The following is an 18,711-nucleotide window of genomic DNA, read 5'->3' as shown; positions in this document are numbered from 1 at the left end:
CAAAGAAACTATTTCAAATCTCTACTTGGGTATTCATTCCTCAAAGAAATATTCTACAAATTATATTAAAAAGAAATGGGAGGCGGAACTTAACATTGAAATAACTGATGAAACATGGTTGAACATATTAGAGACTCAACAAAGCTCCACCAACTCAAGGTCACTGGGGAGCTTACTGGGGAGAAATAAGATCTAACATTGGAAAAAGAATGTGATTTGACATAGAACAAACATTCATTTCTTTGTACATGGGTGAAATACCTGATAACTTACACAATAGAGAAAAGTACCTCTTGAAGGTCCTTCTGGCAGCCAGTAAAAAGGCTATCACTAGGAAATGGCTACAAAAAGACCCTCCCACAGTGACACAATGGATAGACATTGTTAGAGGAAATACACCTAATGGAGTGTATGACCTTTGCTTTAAGAACTCAGCAGGAGAGAGGTCAAGAATACTGGGGAAAATGGGTTTCCTCTGTGGAAAAGGTCTAATTCAAAGATGTCAATGTAACTAATATGATAATATGATGATGAAGGTATGACGTGCACTGTAACTGCCAGATCTTTTTTTTTGTTCTTTTATTTGTACTTTCTTTGTGTTCAGACAATAAAAACTAAGTATAAAAATATAAAAAAATCTCAAAGGTTCTGTCAAATTGGTTGCTGATCATTGCTAGACAACCATTTTCAGGTCTTGCCATAGATTTTCAAGTAAATCTTAGTCAAAATTGTTAATCGGCCACTCAGGAACATTGTCTAGCACTGTCGTCTTGGTAAGCAACTCCAGTGTCGATTTGGCCTTGTGTTTTAGGTTATTGCCCTGCTGAAAGGTGAATACATCTCCCAGTGGAAAGCAGACTGAACTAGCCTTTTCTATAGGATTTTGACTGTGTTCATAGCTCCATTCAGTTTCTTATTTATCCTGAAAAAAAACCCCAGTCCTTAACAATTACAAGCATACCCATAACATGATGCAGTCTTCACTTTGCTTGAAAATATGGAGTGGTACTCAGTAATATCTTGTATTGGATTTGCCATAAACATAACACTTTGCATTCAAGACCAAAGTTAATTGCTTTGCTACATTTTTTGCAGTATTACTTCAGGATGGGGGAGCTGTGAAAAAAGAGACGGCTATCGGTCCACTAATACAGGACTCGTAAAGGCCCAGTGCACTACTTTTGTGAAAAAATACCAAAATAAATGTCCAGACTGACTGAAATATTTGTCTGCTAGTATAGGACTTTTGTGAAAAAGCACCCTCAGTTCCCCTACTTCCCACCGCTATGCAAACAGGGTGCATGTTTTGGAATATTTCTTATTCTGTATTGTTCAGTAATTACAATGTTGTTGATCCACCCTCAGTTTTCTCCTATAACAGCCATTCAACTCTGTAACTGTTTTAAAGTCATCATTTGGCTCATGGTGAAATCCCTGAGCGGTTTCCTTCCTATCTAGTAATGGAGTTTGGAAGGACGCCTGTATCTTTGTAGTGAATGGGTGTATTGACACACCATCCAAAGTGTAATTAATAACTTCACCATGCTCAAAGGAATATTACATTTTTCACCCATCTACCAATAAGTGCCCTTTTTTGTGGGGCATTGAAAAACCTCCCTGGTCTTTGTGGTTGAATCTGTGTTTGAAATTCACTGCTTGGCTGAGGGACCTTACAGATAATTGTATGTGTGGGGTACAGAGATGAGGTAGTCATTCAAAAATCATTGTTAAACATTATTATTACACACCGATTGAGTCAATGCAACTTATTGTGTGACTTGTTTAAGCAAATGTTTTTATTTAGGCTTGCCATAACAAAGGGGTTGAATACTTATTGACTCAAGATGTTTCAGCTTTTCATGTTGAATAAAACATACATTATGGGTTATTGTGTTTAGGCCAGTGACAAGAAAATCCTAATTTAATCCATTTTAAATTCAGGCTGGAGCACAACAAAATGTGTGAAAAGTCTAGGGGTGTGAATACTTTCTGAAGGCTGCTGCTGGACAAAATCAGGATGGCACAAGCCTTTGAACCAATCATTAGATGCGGAATATGCATTATGGGGGATGGCCATTAGAATGAGGTGTAGGTAGCCTCCTGGGAATGGAAATGGTTTGAAAAGGCTGTGCCGCCACACCATTAGACATTTTCCAGGAAGATGCCAGGGAAACTGAGAGCTTGGTGCCCTTCAATAAACCAACATTTTGCTAGCCTGGTCACCGATCTGTTTGTGCTATCTTGCCAACTCCTGTGGCTATTGAATGACCATAGGAGTTGGCAAGACAGCACAAACAGATTATCGACCAGGCTACTGAAGTAGCGCTTGTTGCCCCTGAAGGAACCACCATTTTACTGCAATATAATAGCTCATGGAGGACAGAAAGAGAGAAAACGACAGATTATAGGCACAGATAAGTGAACCAAACATCCTGACTGATCTCCTACCATCTGTCGGCTTTGTTGTGTCTTCCCAGCATTCACCTCGCTGCACCTGATAGCCACAGGCGTGTCCTGTTTCCTGGGGGCGGGCCTTCTGTCCTTTCTGGCCTACGTGTATAGCCAGCGCTTCCACAAGCCCTCGCAGGAATCCGCTGTCATACACCCCACCACGCCCAACCACCTCAACTACAAGGGCAACACTACACCAAAGAACGAGAAGTACACGCCCATGGAGTTCAAGGTATTGTCACAGGTATTCAAGGATTCTCACACACGTAGACACGGACGCGCGCATGCAGACACATGCTCGCATACCCACACCATGAAACACAATTTTCTGCGTAGCACAGCGATTAGGTAACACCAGTCATTCATTTGATTTTGACAGGAGATTCCATATGCATAGGTTTATTTCATTACATTAACTACTGTACAGGAAATAGAGATATGGTGGGAGCTCAGAACATATATTTCTTATTTCTCTTCACCTGGTTTCCTTACTCCACTTTCTGTTCACAGTCTCAGTCCTTATTAATGGCCCTCATTAGCCTGTTATACCCATGGACTCCCACTGATGTTTATAATGCTGGAACCAGCATCTTTTGAGGAATGTAACACCTGTGTGTGCCTGTGAGCCACGGTCCGATCTCATCGATCTGTCCCACAATGGCATTGCCCTCCCTGCATGTGGCAGGGTTAGCCCGAGGACCGACGTTGTATCATGATCCACCTAGTATACATACTGTTTTTGCAGCATTATGCGGCAGGTAGCCTAGTGGTTAGCGCGTTGGACTAGTAACCGAAAGGTTGCAAGATTGAATCCCCGAGCTGACAAGGTAAAAATCTGTCGTTCTGCCCCTGAACAAGGCAGTTAACCCACTGTTCCTAGGCTGTCATTGAAAATAAGAATTTGTTCTTAACTGACTTGCCTAGTTAAATAAAGGTACATTTTAAAAAAATGATATTGCCCCATAATTAGTCAAATACTATGCTAGAACGCTCTTTATCTCAGGTGACGGTTGCTGCTTCTCAGGGAGGAACCTGATTATTTTCTGAAGATGTTAGCCACCAGCTGGCTGAGTGATGTGTTTGTGGCTGAGTGAGGCTGGGTACTCATGCAGGGCCCTAATTATGAGAGTCATACGTTGAGAGCAGGGTCTCATTAGGTTAACAACCAGACCAGGCAGGTTTCATACTACAGGTAGTTAGTTAGCTATTTGCCTGGCATCCTCATGGATTTCTCTTAAGTTTCACCATTGAGTGCAGCATTCAGTCTGGTTTAACCAGGCTACCTAGCTAGAGCCACTGGCTCAACCTGAGAACTACTGCTGTTATTGTTGCTTTAGCCATTACATTATGCGGTTGTTTCTTCACAGCGTTGTTGTGCATTTCACTGATTCTGTAAACCATTTACAGAGCTGTGTTTTGCCTGGCTGTTAACATAAATGACATTACTCAGCAGCCCTCCGTAAAGTGTTCCCTTCGTCGGCACATTGTGGCTTCTAGCTGCCACGATCTGCCTCTAAAGTGCAAGTGTATTAAATTAAGTGTGTCCCAAATGGCACCTAATTTCCTATATAGTACACTCATTTCCCTATGGGCCCTGGTAGTGCACTATAAAGGGAATAGGGTGCCATTTGGGATACAAACTAAATGTTTTTGTATTTCGTTTTTTGGAGCCGCCTACTGTAATTTATTCATGCCTCTCATATTTGTTCATTGATTACGCTTGATGTTTGGCTGCTAAATCATATTTGTTGAAGGGTTGTACCTTACTTAGAAATCCACTTACAGTACCCAGCACTGTTGCCCACTTTTCAACCTGTAAGAGTCTAATATATTGATATTGCTCCTGTCTGAGTCGTTGGTAAACTAACCCATCTGTTACAGCACTGGTATAAAACTCTTATGTCACTGTTATAACACTGTTATGACTGTTTTCTCTACTCTTCCCACCTCACCCAGAAAAACACTTTACTAAACAGTACGTACCTTTTCAACTGATCAGTGTTTTTTGTATAATTTTGTAGCCACTGTCACCTGTTATGACACTGTCTTCTCTCCTCCCCCAGACTCTGAACAAGAATAACCTGCTCCCAGATGAGAGGTCTAACTTCTACCCAACGCCCCTGCAGCAGACTAACATGTACACCACCACCTACTACCCCACAGCGCTGGGCAAATATGACTACAACAGGCCTGACTCCTCCCCTTCCCCCTGCAGGACCTATAACAACAGCTGAGACACCCCGCCCCCACCCCCATGGCCCCCGGCACCGCCCACCCAGACTGAACTGAACTCCACCCCAATCACAATGGTGACAGATGGAATGGTGACTGAACCCATCCATTTTTGCTTCCCTCTCCTTTATCCCATGGTATCTACCAAATGGTGAGGGGGGTGTAACGGTATACCTGGAACATACACTCTGTAGAGGTGCTGATGCCTCCATTAGACTCGCTAAGTAGAGCCAGGATTTTGATCATAGTTTGGGGTATATTTTGGGGGGTGTGAGTACTGGATATCACAGTGTCGACGTAGTGCTTCGGTGGAGAGATAAATGATGAACTCTATAAGACACTATAAGCTACTACTGTATGGAGTTGAACTACTTATCCCTGTGGAACTTGACAACCTGGGCGCCTTACTGTAGGTGTTGTGTTGCTATCCAGAGAGGCTAGAGTTGGCCATAGGAGAAAACTCTTCCCTGGTCTGTCTGGTCACCTCTATGATTGAGTCTCTTTTTTTATTTTATTTCTTTTTTTTACTCCCTTTTTCAATCTTGTCTCATCGCTGCAACTCCCCAACGGGCTCGGGAGAGGCAAAGGTTGAGTCATGCATCCTCCAAAACATGACCAGCCTAACCGCGCTCCTTAACACCACCACTAGCTTAACCTGGAGGCCAGCTACACCAATGTGTCAGAGGAAACACTGTTCAACTGGCGAACGGGGTCAATCAATCAAATTTTATTTATATAGCCCTTCGTACATCAGCTGATATCTCAAAGTGCTGTACAGAAACCCAGCCTAAAACCCCAAACAGCAAGCAATGCAGGTGTAGAAGCACGGTGGCTAGGAAAAACTCCCTAGAAAGGCCAAAACCTAGGAAGAAACCTAGAGAGGAACCAGGCTATGTGGGGTGGCCAGTTCTCTTCTGGCTGTGCCGGGTGGAGATTATAACAGAACATGGCCAAGATATTCAAATGTTCATAAATGACCAGCATGGTCGAATAATAACAAGGCAGAACAGTTGAAACTGGAGCAGCAGCACAGTCAGGTGGACTGGGGACAGCAAGGAGTCATCATGTCAGGTCGTCCTGGGGCACGGTCCTTGGGCTCAGGTCCTCCAAGAGAGAGAAAGAAAGAGAGAATTAGAGAGAGCATATGTGGGGTGGCCAGTCCTCTTCTGGCTGTGCCGGGTGGAGATTATAACAGAACATGGCCAAGATGTTCAAATGTTCATAAATGACCAGCATGGTCAAATAATAGTAAGGCAGAACAGTTGAAACTGGAGCAGCAGCATGGCCAGGTGGACTGGGGACAGCAAGGAGTCATCATGTCAGGTAGTCCTGGGGCATGGTCCTAGGGCTCAGGTCAGTTGAAACTGGAGCAGCAGCATGGCCAGGTGGACTGGGGACAGCAAGGAGCCATCATGTCAGGTAGTCCTGGGGCATGGTCCTAGGGCTCAGGTCCTCCGAGAGAGAGAAAGAAAGAAGGAGAGAATTAGAGAACGCACACTTAGATTCACACAGGACACCGAATAGGACAGGAGAAGTACTCCAGATATAACAAACTGACCCTAGCCCCCCGACACAAACTACTGCAGCATAAATACTGGAGGCTGAGACAGGAGGGGTCAGCCTGCGGGAACCTGGCCTTCCACAAGGAGTTGCTAGAGCGCGATGAGCCAAGTAAAGCCCCATCGTCCAAACCCTCCCCTAACCCGGATGACGCTGGGCCAATTGTGCGCCATCATATGGGACTCCCGGGCCATGGCCGGTTGTGACACACCCCGGGAATGAACCCAGGTCTGTAGTAACACCTCCAGCACTGCGATGCAGTGGCTTAGACCACTGCACCACTTGGGAGGCCTATAAATGAATCTCTATGACACCAACATACCCTCGGTCTGCAGCATCCATCCCCATGATAAACAACCAATTCTCCCAACAACAATAGCAGTTACCCAGAACAACCCTACCAGCGCATATCATTATGTCTGTCCTTCAGTATGGTGGATGCGAATCGGGAGGGAACAAAAAAAAGAACTAAATTAATTCAAGAGATGAAGAGATCAATATCAGTTCTATTGTGTTTGGAGGTGGATGGATGCACTCAGGTCACCTCACCTCATCAAATGACACGAGGAGGACAAGTACCTGGGACCTCAGCTCTGCTGTGGCGCCATGTTTTTGGGTGGTACTATGGGACCAGGGGAACAGAGGCACATCCAGGAATGGCAGCGTGTGATCTGTTATAGGAAAAGTGCCTACACTAGACCACATAGATACAGACATACTCACTGCTGGAGAGAATCTCTATCTGCTAATGTCCAATCAAGGCCCACACCTCAGGCTGGCTGTGTTATGTACTGTATCGGTATGTTCACAAAGGCAATGTTTCCCAGGGAATGATCTGAACATGGGCTCGAGAGATGAGGTGTCTGACTGAAATACAGTGGGAATCATCCAGCTTTGGGATGCTTTGGGTATACAATAGAGAGGATCATGTGGAGTCAAATTTGACTTTCTATCACTTCTTTTTTATGATGATATAAAGACTTTTGGAAGGAATTACCTTGGTTCTAGAATGGAATGGATGTATTCTACTGAGTACTATACCTACCTACCGCTCAGTGGTCATATTAAATATGGCCAGTGTGCAGAACTGGACTGCAGACAATTTTATATGATATCATACAAGGTGGGATAAAAAATATAGTAGCGGGGCATTTTTTTATGAGGGAGGTTATTTGTTTGATGTTCAAGAGAGCAGTAGGATAGGAGGAAATCTTTTATTTCACAAATAAGGGATAGCTGATTCACTTGAGTATCTCATCGGTTTCACACCACAACATATTAAAAAAATCACAGCAGCTTAGTAGCCAATAGGTGTCTGACAAATGAAAGGACAATGTTGCTTTATTACAACCACGTCTTTATTTTTGAAGGCATGTTTATAGAAGGGTCCAGACCTTTATTTTTGAAGGCATGTTTATAGAAGGGTCCAGACCTTTATTTTTGAAGGCATGTTTATAGAAGGGTCCAGACCTTTATTTTTGTTGTTGCAATTTCACTTGTTTTTGAGAAACATACCCCAACCAGCGAGTCACAACCTCATCCTCGTTGTGCAGTACGGGAGCTCTGAAAAAACATGAACAAATGCTCCAAAAACACTCAAATCCTTTTAGAAACGGAAAACCTTCAGTATAGTGATGCAGGTCTTTAGATATTGTACACGTGAAATTGTGTCATTCCGAACGTTATATTCCATTTTGTGCAACTCAAGCTGTTTCCCCTATCCAGCTGTTGCATTCTCCTAGTGGCCTGCTGCTAAAATGGACGGAGAGGTATCATTCGAGTTGCAACTAAATGGAATATAACGTTGCGGATAAAGTTCGTAATGGCACAATTTCATGTGTACAACATCTAAAGACCTGCATCACTATACTGAGAGGGTTCCTGTTTCAAAAAAGTATTTTTGGAGCATTTGTTCATGTTTTTTCAGAGGATGAGGAAATGACTTGCTGGTTGGGGTAAGTTAACTAAAATAAAATAAAAAGTGAAATTGCAAAAATAAGTGTCTGGACCCTTGTATAATACTCCAATTCAGTACATATAAAATTGAGATTTGGTTGTAAAAACACACACTATTCTCCTTTAAGATTTTACAAAAATAAAATAATGTAGAAGCAAATATTCAGACTGACTGTAGCGAATATCAATGTGTCCCGCTCTTTACAATGCTAAATCATGCTTAAAATGATTTGGTATGAGATTATTGTTGTGTGCGTGTGCGAGTGTTTGCGTGTGTGTGTGTGTGTGTGCGCGCATGTTGGCGTGTGTGTGTTTGCTTGCTTCGTATGTGTATGCCTGTGAGAGTGAATAAGGAGAGGAACAGACAACTGTATGTATTTTGTACAATGTAAATGTAATTCTTTCTTACATATGACTGTGTATATAATGGGATCTGTAAAGGGGTATGTGCATTTTTTCCACACATTATGGTGATAGCACTCCTAATGTTCCACTGGGTTTCCATATGTTCCATGTATAATATGATAATCATTGTAAGTTAACGAGAGCTGCGCAGTTCTCATAAGGAAACACTATTTATAGTGAAGCTTGGATCATAAAGGGCATTTCAGAAACAGAACTGAGCTATATTTTATTATTATGCCCGCTCTTAAAATGAATGCTAATTTAGCAGCAATGCTTTCAGTTCCACTCATAGAAAAGGTATGATTCGTTCTAATTCTATAGTTCCGTTATATGCACGAGAGCTCTATCTGTACATAAGAGACAGCCTTCGATCTGCAGAGCATTAATGACATCTAAAGGTTAGTATAATGTAAATGTATATTGTTGTATAGCTAACACTGTTTTTAAAAAAAAAAGCCTTAGTTGAAAAAAAAAAAAAAAGTGCAGCAGCTATGTACTCACCAACCATGGGGTTTGTAAGGGGATAGAGTTTGTCAATGTGACTGGTTGATTACGGCCTGGACAACTTCTCCAGCTGTTTTGTAACTTTCTATAGATGTACAGTTTGTCGCTTTGGATAAAAGCGTCTGCTAAATGGCATATATTATTATTATTATATTATGTAGTATCTTAATCCCCGTTTATACCTGGTGCTAACATACATGCCTTGTCCTGATTGTGTCCACATCCTGGTTGTGCCAACATATTCAGACAGGTATAGATGATCAAAAGACACATTATGATCTGATTGTGATTAGATCTTACTGACCACCTCTGGAGGTAGTCAGGGACTCATTCTGTCTGGCCATCTCACAAGTCTGGACAGTGAAACCATTTAAATCATAATTATATTGCCTTCTAAAAGAATTGACATGTGTCTTAAAATAAATAAATAAATATTATTTTGAAAGAAATCCATCAAATCATTTTCATACAGTGAGGGACCATGAAATCTGGTCACAGTGCGGACACGGTGGATGAATAAGGCTGCGTTTAGACAGACTGGCTGTCTGACTGGCTGTCTGACTGGCTGTCTGACTGGCTGTCTGACTGGCTGTCTGACTGGCTGTCTGACTGGCTGTCTGACTGGCTGTCTGACTGGCTGTCTGACTGGCTGTCTGTCTAAACTCAGCCTTATTCATCAACCGTGATACGGATTTAGTTTTTTTACAAAAAATGTTCACCAGGTATAAATAAGGTTTAGAGTAACAAAGACAGCCTGTCCTTTTAGAAGCACTCGTGCCATTTTAATACAAAATATCACCACAACAGTTTAAAAAACATAAACATTTTAAATGAACAAGAACAAGGCATAGAAAATGGTGAGTAGTGTATAGTTACAGTATTACGATAGTCCATTGACTAGATCAAAGTAATTCAGCTGTTTAGAGGATTTACAGCAACCCCTCCACCCAGTGGTTTTCCTTTTCCCCACTTGCCTGACCCACATTTTGGGGTTTGTGATTGGCTCCCCCTAAATGATGACTCCCTTTGATTGTCTTCCTCTGGCCCTGTAGTAATTTTTGATTGGGCAAGCTGGATGTCACATTGTGAATCTTTGTCCCCTGATTGGCTCGGTGCCCTTCTATGCAACTGACCTGGTGGTACTATTAGATATGTGATGTAGACTGTAATCACTGCCTTTTAGACACTGTGAATTTTTTGGTACTCTATATTTTTGTATATTGTACATTATAAAGGATAATAAACCTTGATGCCAACATGGCGTGTGTGTGAATTCCATCATTCCATCAGGTCACTCCAATGCCTCTGCAAATTACGCTATACGGTATGTACAGGTATCACCTGAAATTGACAACACATCATCCCTATCATTTTATACCTAAACTTCCCTCACGCTGAAAGTATCTATATACTGTATGTAGCCTACAGTACTGTGCTTGGCAGGGCTGAAATCAATCTGACAAGTCAGAAACCCCCACCCCACTCGGGTACAGTGCTTCCTCATTTGGCTGGGGTGCTGCCCTGGCTGTGCCTCTCCATTACTCAGAGAAGCATAGGACTAATGAGAGTGTCTTTATTGATGAATGCAGCAATTGCATTAATCACCTCATCTGCTGAGCTGACCCACAGGCATGGACATGATGGAGTGTGATCATGGTGTGATGGGAAAGCTGGCTCACCATCTATAGTAGTCTCGCCCTATAGGCTAATACTGCTGAGTATCGCCCTATAGGGATGGCTGGTGTGTGAGGTAACTATCCATCAGATGATGTAATGAGAGTCAGAGTAGAAATGAAGAGGACTATACAGGACACCACTGCTGCAAAAGAGGTGACCCTCTCTCTCCACTCTGGTTTTTAATGATCTATGTCACCATGGGAGTCCATCCTCCTGTACAGTGTCCTCTGGGCTGCAGAGCTGCAAGTTAGAACAAAGTGTTAACACATGACTATACTTATTGGCTCCAGTGCTTTAAAATTAGTGTCGGCATAAGTGTGCCACGGCCCTCTGACCAGTAGCCTTTGAGAAACATGGATCTTAAGGACTGTCCTCGTTATTGGCTCCAGTGCTCTACCATTAGCTTAGCATCAGTGCGTCTGTCTGATGTACATTACAACATCACCAGTGGGCCTAGTAGATCTTAGATGCTCTAGTTCTCTCTGATGATGTTTATCAAGTGGAGGGCCGTTGTTGATTGTGTTGAAGTATTGCTTCCCCAGAGGGAGGATCAAGAGTGGGATGCAGAGACAGACGTGTTTGTGTGTTTACATGACAGAGAAGATCACACAAAACCCCATCTCTGAGCCAGACGATGGCTCTCATCGCAACGTCTGTGGGTTCTGGATCGTGTCGTCGTGTTCAGTGGCCAGTCTCACACACACACACACGCACTCACAAAAGCTCAGATCTCCATCCTCTGAGAAATACTGGGAAATTGTTTGATTTGACGCATTAGCTAACAATCCACCAGCCAACTCTTCTTTGAAGTGAACGATGGAACTTTGCCTGAAATGAACTCAAAGGGACTTCATGGCATTTGAAATCGAATTAAAGAGTAGATTCTACTGTGTCTTGAACAACAATTATAAGGTCCATCTACAGGTTTGTAGATATTTGGGTTTTGACACTTTCAAACTGACCATTTCAGTGATCTGTCTTTATAAAAAGTCAGCAAATTTGAATCAGAGGCAAGTTTCAGTGTTTACTCTGCTAATCAACAACCTTTGTCGAATCAGGTAGAGCTGTGGTGCTGTTGACCAGTGGACAACACTGGAACTATGGTTGAGGCAAGGGTTATGGTTGAACCGGGATGTGGACATGACAATTAAGCGGAGCAAGTTCAGAAAGGAAACTTGAGGGCCTCGCCTCAGCTGACGCATTAGCTGAGATAGTAGGTCTGTAGCCAAGTGCTTTGAAAGGCTGGTCATGGCTCAGATCAACACCATTATCCCAGAAACCCTAGACCCACTCCAATTTCATACCGCCCCAATCGATCCACAGATGATGCAATCTCTATTGCACTCCACACTTCCCTTTCCCACCTGGACAAATGGAACACCTATGTGAGAATGCTATTCATTAACTACAGCTCAGCATTCAACAACATAGTGCCCTCAAAGCTCATCACTAAGCTAAGGACCCTGGGACTAAACACCTTCCTCTGCAACTGGATCCTGGACTTCCTGATGGGCCACCCCCAGGTGGTAATTGTAACAACACATCCACCACGCTGATCCTCAAGACTGGGGCCCCTCAGGGGTGGGTGCTCAGTACCCTCCTGTACTCCCTGTTTACGAATGACTACATGGCCAGGCTCGCTCCAACAACATCATTAAGTTTGCCGATGGCACAGCAGTGGTAGGCCTGATCGCCTATAGGGAGGAGGTCAGAGACCTGGCCGTGTGGTGCCAGGAAAACAACCTCTCCCTCAACGTGATCAAGACAAATGAGATGATTGTGGAGGACCGAGCATGTCCCCATTCTCATCGACAGGGTTGTAAGTGGAGCAGGTTGCGAGCTTCAAGTTCCTTGGTGTCCACATCACCAACAAACTATCATGGTCCAAACACACCAAGACAGTTGTGAAGAGGGCACGACAATGCCCATTCCCCCTCAGGAGACTGAAAAGATTTGTCATGGATCCTCAAGAGGTTGCACCATCGAGAGCTTCCTGACTGGTTGCATCACTGCCTGGTATGGCAACTGCGCGTCTTCCAACCACAAGGCACTAAAGAGGGTAGTATGTACGGCCCAGTACATCACCGGGGCCAATCTTCCTGCCATCAGATGAAGGCCCTAAAAATGTTCAAATACTCCAGCCACCCTAGTCATAGAGTGTTCTCTCTGCTACCGCACGATAAGCGGTACCAAAGTGCCAAGTGTATTTCCAAAAAGCTTCTTAACAGCTTCGACCCCCAAGCCACCGTGGGACGGTTGAGGTAACGTAGGCTAATGTGATTAACATGAGGTTGGAATCATAAAACACGGGGCGAGATGTTTTTGTGACTAGGGGGCAGTATTTTCCTTTTTGGAAAAATAATGTTCCCGTAGTAAACAGGATATTTTGTCAGGACAAGATGCTAGAATATGCATATAATTGACAGCTTAGGATAGAAAACACTCTAAAGTTTCCAAAACTGTAAAAATATTGTCTGTGAGTATAAATAACAGAACTGATGTTGCAGGCGAAAGCTTGAGAAAAATCCAATCCGGAAAAACCTCATGTTTTGAAAGCACTCCGTTCCAATGCATCCCTATTGAGCAGTGAATGGGCTATCAACCAGATTATTTTTTCTCCGTATTCCCCAAGGTGTCTACAGCATTGTGACGTAGTTTTACGCATCTATGTTGAAGAATACCCGTAAGCGGCTACATTGCGCAAGTGGTCACCTGATGCTCCCGATTATAAACGTTTACCATGATTCTGTCAATATTATGGAGCTAATTTGGAATATTTTTGACTGTGACTGCAATTTCCGGGCGATTTCTCGGCCAAACGTGAAGAACAAACGGAGCTATTTCGCCTACAAAAATAATTTTTTTTTTAAAAAAGGAACATTGGCTATCTAACTGGGAGTCTCGTGAGTGAAAACATCCGAAGCTCATCAAAGGTAAATTTGATTGCTTTTCTGATTTCCGTGACCATGTTACCTGCTGCTAGCTGGACAAAATGCTATGCTAGGCTATTGATAAACTTACACAAATGCTTGTCTAGCTTTGGCTGTAAAGCATATTTTGAAATTCTGAGATGACAGGGTGATTAACAAAAGGCTAAGCTGTGTCTCAATATATTTCAATTGTGATTTTCAAGAATAGGAATATTTTCTAGGAATATTTATGTCCGTTGCATTATGCTAATTAGTGTCAGTCGATGATTACGCTCCCTCATGCGGGATGGGGAGTCACTAGAGGTTAAAAACTGTCCATTGTGCCAATAGATGGTATGCACTCACATGAGATTTGCCGTGATGTTGACGGAGTGGCATGGGATATTTATTTCTTAGACTGGGTTAGAATGTCAATTTTGGGACACATCCTCAGTAGTGTGCCTTCGAATCAGTGGATGTTTCGGCCTTTAATCATTAAACACCCTCATCAAAGGTGGCCAGCTAAAGGGTGATCAAGCCTTAGCTTGATTGTGTCCCCATGCCCAATTAAGATTTCCCACGGGACTATGCAAGGCAGGGGCATCCTCTTTCCTGAGCCAGCCCTACAGCTGACCGCATACCTCACATGCCCTCTGCAAGTTGGGGGGATCTGAATTGGGTTCTCAGGTGGGGATGGGGGGTCATGAAGTTATAGCCCAGCAAGGGTCCTTCCGTTTGATCCAGATCCACTGGCTGCCTCATTCAGCTGCTTGAGAAATTGCTCTGACGGTCTGCCGCAGAGCCTGTCCATGGATTCCAAGTTCTTTCAGAAACCTGACGTTGGAAGAAGCCGCGAATCCTCTGCATCCCACTTCAACTGGCCAGACTTTTGCATTCCAGCCATGCTGAGTTGCATCTGCTGCCAACTCTGTGTAACGTAGTTTCTTACGCTCGTAGGCCTCTTCAACAGATTTTTCCCAAAGGACTGTGAGCTCTATGATGTACACAGCCTTTCGTGAAGGGGACCAGAGTACCATGTCTGGTCTAAGGTTGGTAGAAGCAATCTCAGGGGGAAAAATTAGTTGCTGGCCAATATCGACAAGCATCTTCCAGTCCCGGGCCATGGCTAGGTGTCCAGTTTCTGGCTTCGTAGGAGGATGCTTGGGCCTTTTCTGTCCCTCCCAGATTAATTTAGTTGTTTTGACGGGATTGCTTGTTTTTGGAGGTAATGAATTGGTTGCACACCTCTTGGCCTCAAGTTCTGCAGCCAGGTTCTTGAGGACCCGATTAAGACTCCAGGTGTAGCGGCCTTGTGAGAGGCTAGTCTTGCAACTTGTTATTATATGCCTGAGAGTTGCTGGAGCTGGGCAGAGGGGGCAGGTCGCGTCCTCGCCATACCATTGATGTAGGTTTTTTGGTGATGGAAGCACATCATAAACAACTCTTATGATGAAGCTGATGTTGCTTGCCTCCATTTGCCAAAGTTCACTCCAGTTGATCTTTCTCTTCTCCAGGCCTTCCCACCGCATCCATTGCCCTTGTTTAGCAAGATAGACAGCCTTTGCACTTCTTGCAGTCTCCTCCTGTCTGTGCACCTCCTCGACCACCAGCTTCCTGCGTTCAGATGTTGTTGCCTTATGGAACGTTGGTTTGCTTGCTGCCAGGCCAAAGCCTCCTCTTCCATGCTGGATATTCCCCACAATGTCTTGGTGTCTCAGGGCTGATGTTGCTTGCTGCACAGCCTTGGATGATGTCCATTTCCGTCCAGTTTGTAGGGGAGGTGCAGCCTTGCTAATGGTCTGGTCTTTGGAGTCCTTCAATGTCATCTGAAGTCTTACTTTAGAGCACTTGTACTCCTCCGTTAGACTTGTAAGAGGTATTTCAACGACCCCTTTGCCATAGAGGCCGATGTTACTCAGGCATCGTGGGACACCCAGCCATTTAAGTAACAAGAACATTTCCCAGGACATAGACATATCTGATATGGGCAGAAATCTTAAATTCTTGTTAATTTAACTGTGCTGTCCAATTTACAGTAGCGACTACGATGAAAGAATACCATGCTATTGTTTGAGGAGAGTGTATAGTTATGAACTTGAAAATGTATCAATAAACCAATTAGGCATATTTGGGCAGACTTGATACAATATTTTGAACAGAAATGTAGCAGTTCATTGGATCAGTCTAAAACGTTGCACATACACTTCTGCCATCTTGCACCTAACCTGGAATAATACATTGATCTTTTACTTGTGTTTCAAGGATGATAAAAATATGTTTTATTTCTTTGGATGGCTGGTATTTTTGTCTTTGTATTATCTTTTACCAGATCTAATGTGTTATTCTCCTACATTAATTTCACATTTCAACAAACTTCAGTGTTTCCTTTCAAATGGTGTCTAGAGTATGTATATCCTTGCTTCAGGTCCTGATCTACAAGCAGTTAGATTTGGGTATGTAATTTTAGGCAAAAACATTTTTTTAAGGGTCCGATCCTTAAGCATTGAATAATGAAAGCTTTGGCGATATACGTTCTACCTCTTCAGGTTAGCTCACTGTGCAAGAAAAGCGCCCATATGAAATATAGGCTACGAGCAGTGAGTGTGGTAAATTATACTATTCCCCCGGCAGGAACACAGAACCTAAAAGGTGGAGGCTGTGCTGGTGGTGGGCGCAAGAAGCCAGTGCATTGAAGCAGTAGCAGCAAGTGCCAACAGGATGAGTGAGCAGACCCTTCAACTTAAATAGCATGCCCAATAAATCAAAACAAATTTTATTAGTCACATGCGCCGAATACAACAGGTGTAGGACACCTTACAGTGAAATGCTAACTGTAGCTTCATGTCCACATCCAGAGATGGGCAGTATTTCTGTATCTAAAATATTCATGTCAATTATTTCTGAGTATTTTGTCATTTGTATTACACTGGGCTGAATTACACTCCAATGTATTTTGTAACAAGATACTTTTGAGAGCTGTATTTTCAAAATACAAAATACTTTGTCATTTTTTATAGCGGTTCACCATTTTGTGTCCCCTTTTCACTCTGCATTAATATCATTAGTCTATTGGCACTATGGTGTGATAAGAGCATCTGCTAAATGAACTAAATATAAATGTGTATATATAATCTTTTAATTGCAAAGCATGCTGGGTAGTATTCCAATGAGCCCTGCCCCAAAACAAGGTTTTGTCTTGAAGTGATACACCTTTTGCCAAAATTGACTTTTTGTAGCAGGTTGAGGAATTAGGAGAACAAGGTTAATCATCAACATTTTACTGTAGTGGGCTAAATCAAGGTCACACAAAGTGATTATTGGTGTCTTATACAAATCTAATTTGAAACAAAAATATATGCCTCACACGCATGGCTATGGGCTTAAAAAAGAAGACACCTGTTCCATGTCAGATATGGAGATGATATTTATTCAATTTTGAGTTTGCATCACAGAAGACTGAAATATAACAAAAATGTTTGACATAGAAACACAGGATTTGTCAGTTTTCTTTGAAATAATATGAATATCATTATAAAAATATGAATAACATTCCACCCATGAGGCCAAAAAGGGCACTTTTGGTAATTGACTGCAGGAAAGGGCTACGAGTCTATTGATTCACCCATGCGTCAATCTAAGTAAAATCATTTAAAAAATCCCCATCTAAATCCATTTGTAAATCCATTAAGCTAGAGATATCTGTTTTGCATGGGTTGTGTCTCAATCCACCACATCTGCAAATGGCAGCCTTCTGTATCTGTGGTGGAAGGTGGCTGAGCCGGTGCTTGTCAGACCATGTGACATCCCGAAAATCGGTCTTCTCACAAAAAAAACATCTGTAGTGTCGGAACGGTTTGGCCTACAAACTAATATGATGCTGTTCTCCGTTTGGTCCACGACCCTCATAAATGTCACAGGACTCGTATATGAAGGTAACAACGTACAGGTAAAAAAAACAAGGAAATATGGAGTTAGTTTTGTGCCACCTGAAACAAGGTTAAATATGTGTCCAAAAAACTAAGATATTTCTTGAGCTCTCTTATATCTCCTAGATATAGGACAGACACTTCAAAACCTTATTCCTTATGATCATTTTTTACTCTCTGTTTTTGCCATTTATGAATATGTTATTCAATGCATTTCTGTGGGCTATAGTATTAAAGGCCAAATTCCTTTTTAAATGTTTTTTTTAACCTACAGGTAAAAATTCAAAACATGACCTAGAAACAAGGCCAATGATAAGTGGTGTGCTTTGCAGTTCATTTTGGTATGTTCATTTTCACATATATATTTACATTTAGTTAATTTAGCAGACACTCTTCTTACAGTCAGTGAATTCAACTAAGGTAGATAAACAACACATATCACAGTCATGGCAAGTAAAACGTTTCTATAACCATTACTGAGAATGTTGTTGCTGTTCATGTTGGCTACTTGCAAATATATTTCTATATTTCAAAATTAAACACATTTCAAAATATAAGTATTTTTTTGTTTATTTTGATACATTGATCTTTATGGTATTTTGGTCATTTCTTCCCATCCCTGTCCAGATCCTGTTTCAACCCTAACCCTAGATGACCAATAGAGGACCAGAGGTCAGAGTTGATCTAACAACTCCAGTGCCTTGTATCCTCCAACCTCCATTAGCCAGACCAACACAAGAGGATGGGTTGATGTTGGTACTGGTTAACATAGCCTGAAGGTGAGTGATGAGTGGGAGGCAGAGAAAGGGCAGTGATGTAGGGTCTTCTCCTGTACACCATCCTTCCCCAGTCCTCTCTAATGAGAGAGAGAGGAATGAAAGAGGGAGGGAACCAAACAATGTTAGAACACCATGAGGCTCCATCCATGCTCACATCTTTAAAAATTAAAAATAAATATAGTTACAGTCTCAAATTACAAGCTAAAATCAATTCTAGAATGTTTTACTTTTATATTTATTTTATTAGGGACTCATTTGAGCACCTCCAGTTTAAAGTTGTTGGTCGTTGCGAGGCTGTAAGGTATTGATGGA

The 18,711-nt window shown here is 42.5% G+C and overlaps 1 protein-coding gene across 1 annotated transcript in view; it reads left to right on the top strand.

The window, feature by feature from the left end:
• Positions 1-10,366, top strand: part of LOC118366653 (semaphorin-5B) — a 151,674-nt gene extending 141,308 nt beyond the window's left edge. The window contains exons 22-23 of the mRNA XM_052492643.1: positions 2,478-2,683; positions 4,515-10,366. Of these exons, the coding sequence (XP_052348603.1) occupies positions 2,478-2,683; positions 4,515-4,685 (377 nt within the window). The 3' untranslated portion in view covers positions 4,686-10,366. The remainder of the gene's footprint in view (positions 1-2,477; positions 2,684-4,514) is intronic.
• Positions 10,367-18,711: the final 8,345 nt, after the last annotated feature.

Source organism: Oncorhynchus keta, chromosome 34 (genome assembly GCF_023373465.1).
Source record: "Oncorhynchus keta strain PuntledgeMale-10-30-2019 chromosome 34, Oket_V2, whole genome shotgun sequence".
Lineage (NCBI taxonomy): Eukaryota > Metazoa > Chordata > Actinopteri > Salmoniformes > Salmonidae > Oncorhynchus > Oncorhynchus keta.
The sequence above is the reverse complement of the archived record's forward strand: the minus strand, read 5'-3'. Positions and strand labels throughout refer to the sequence as shown.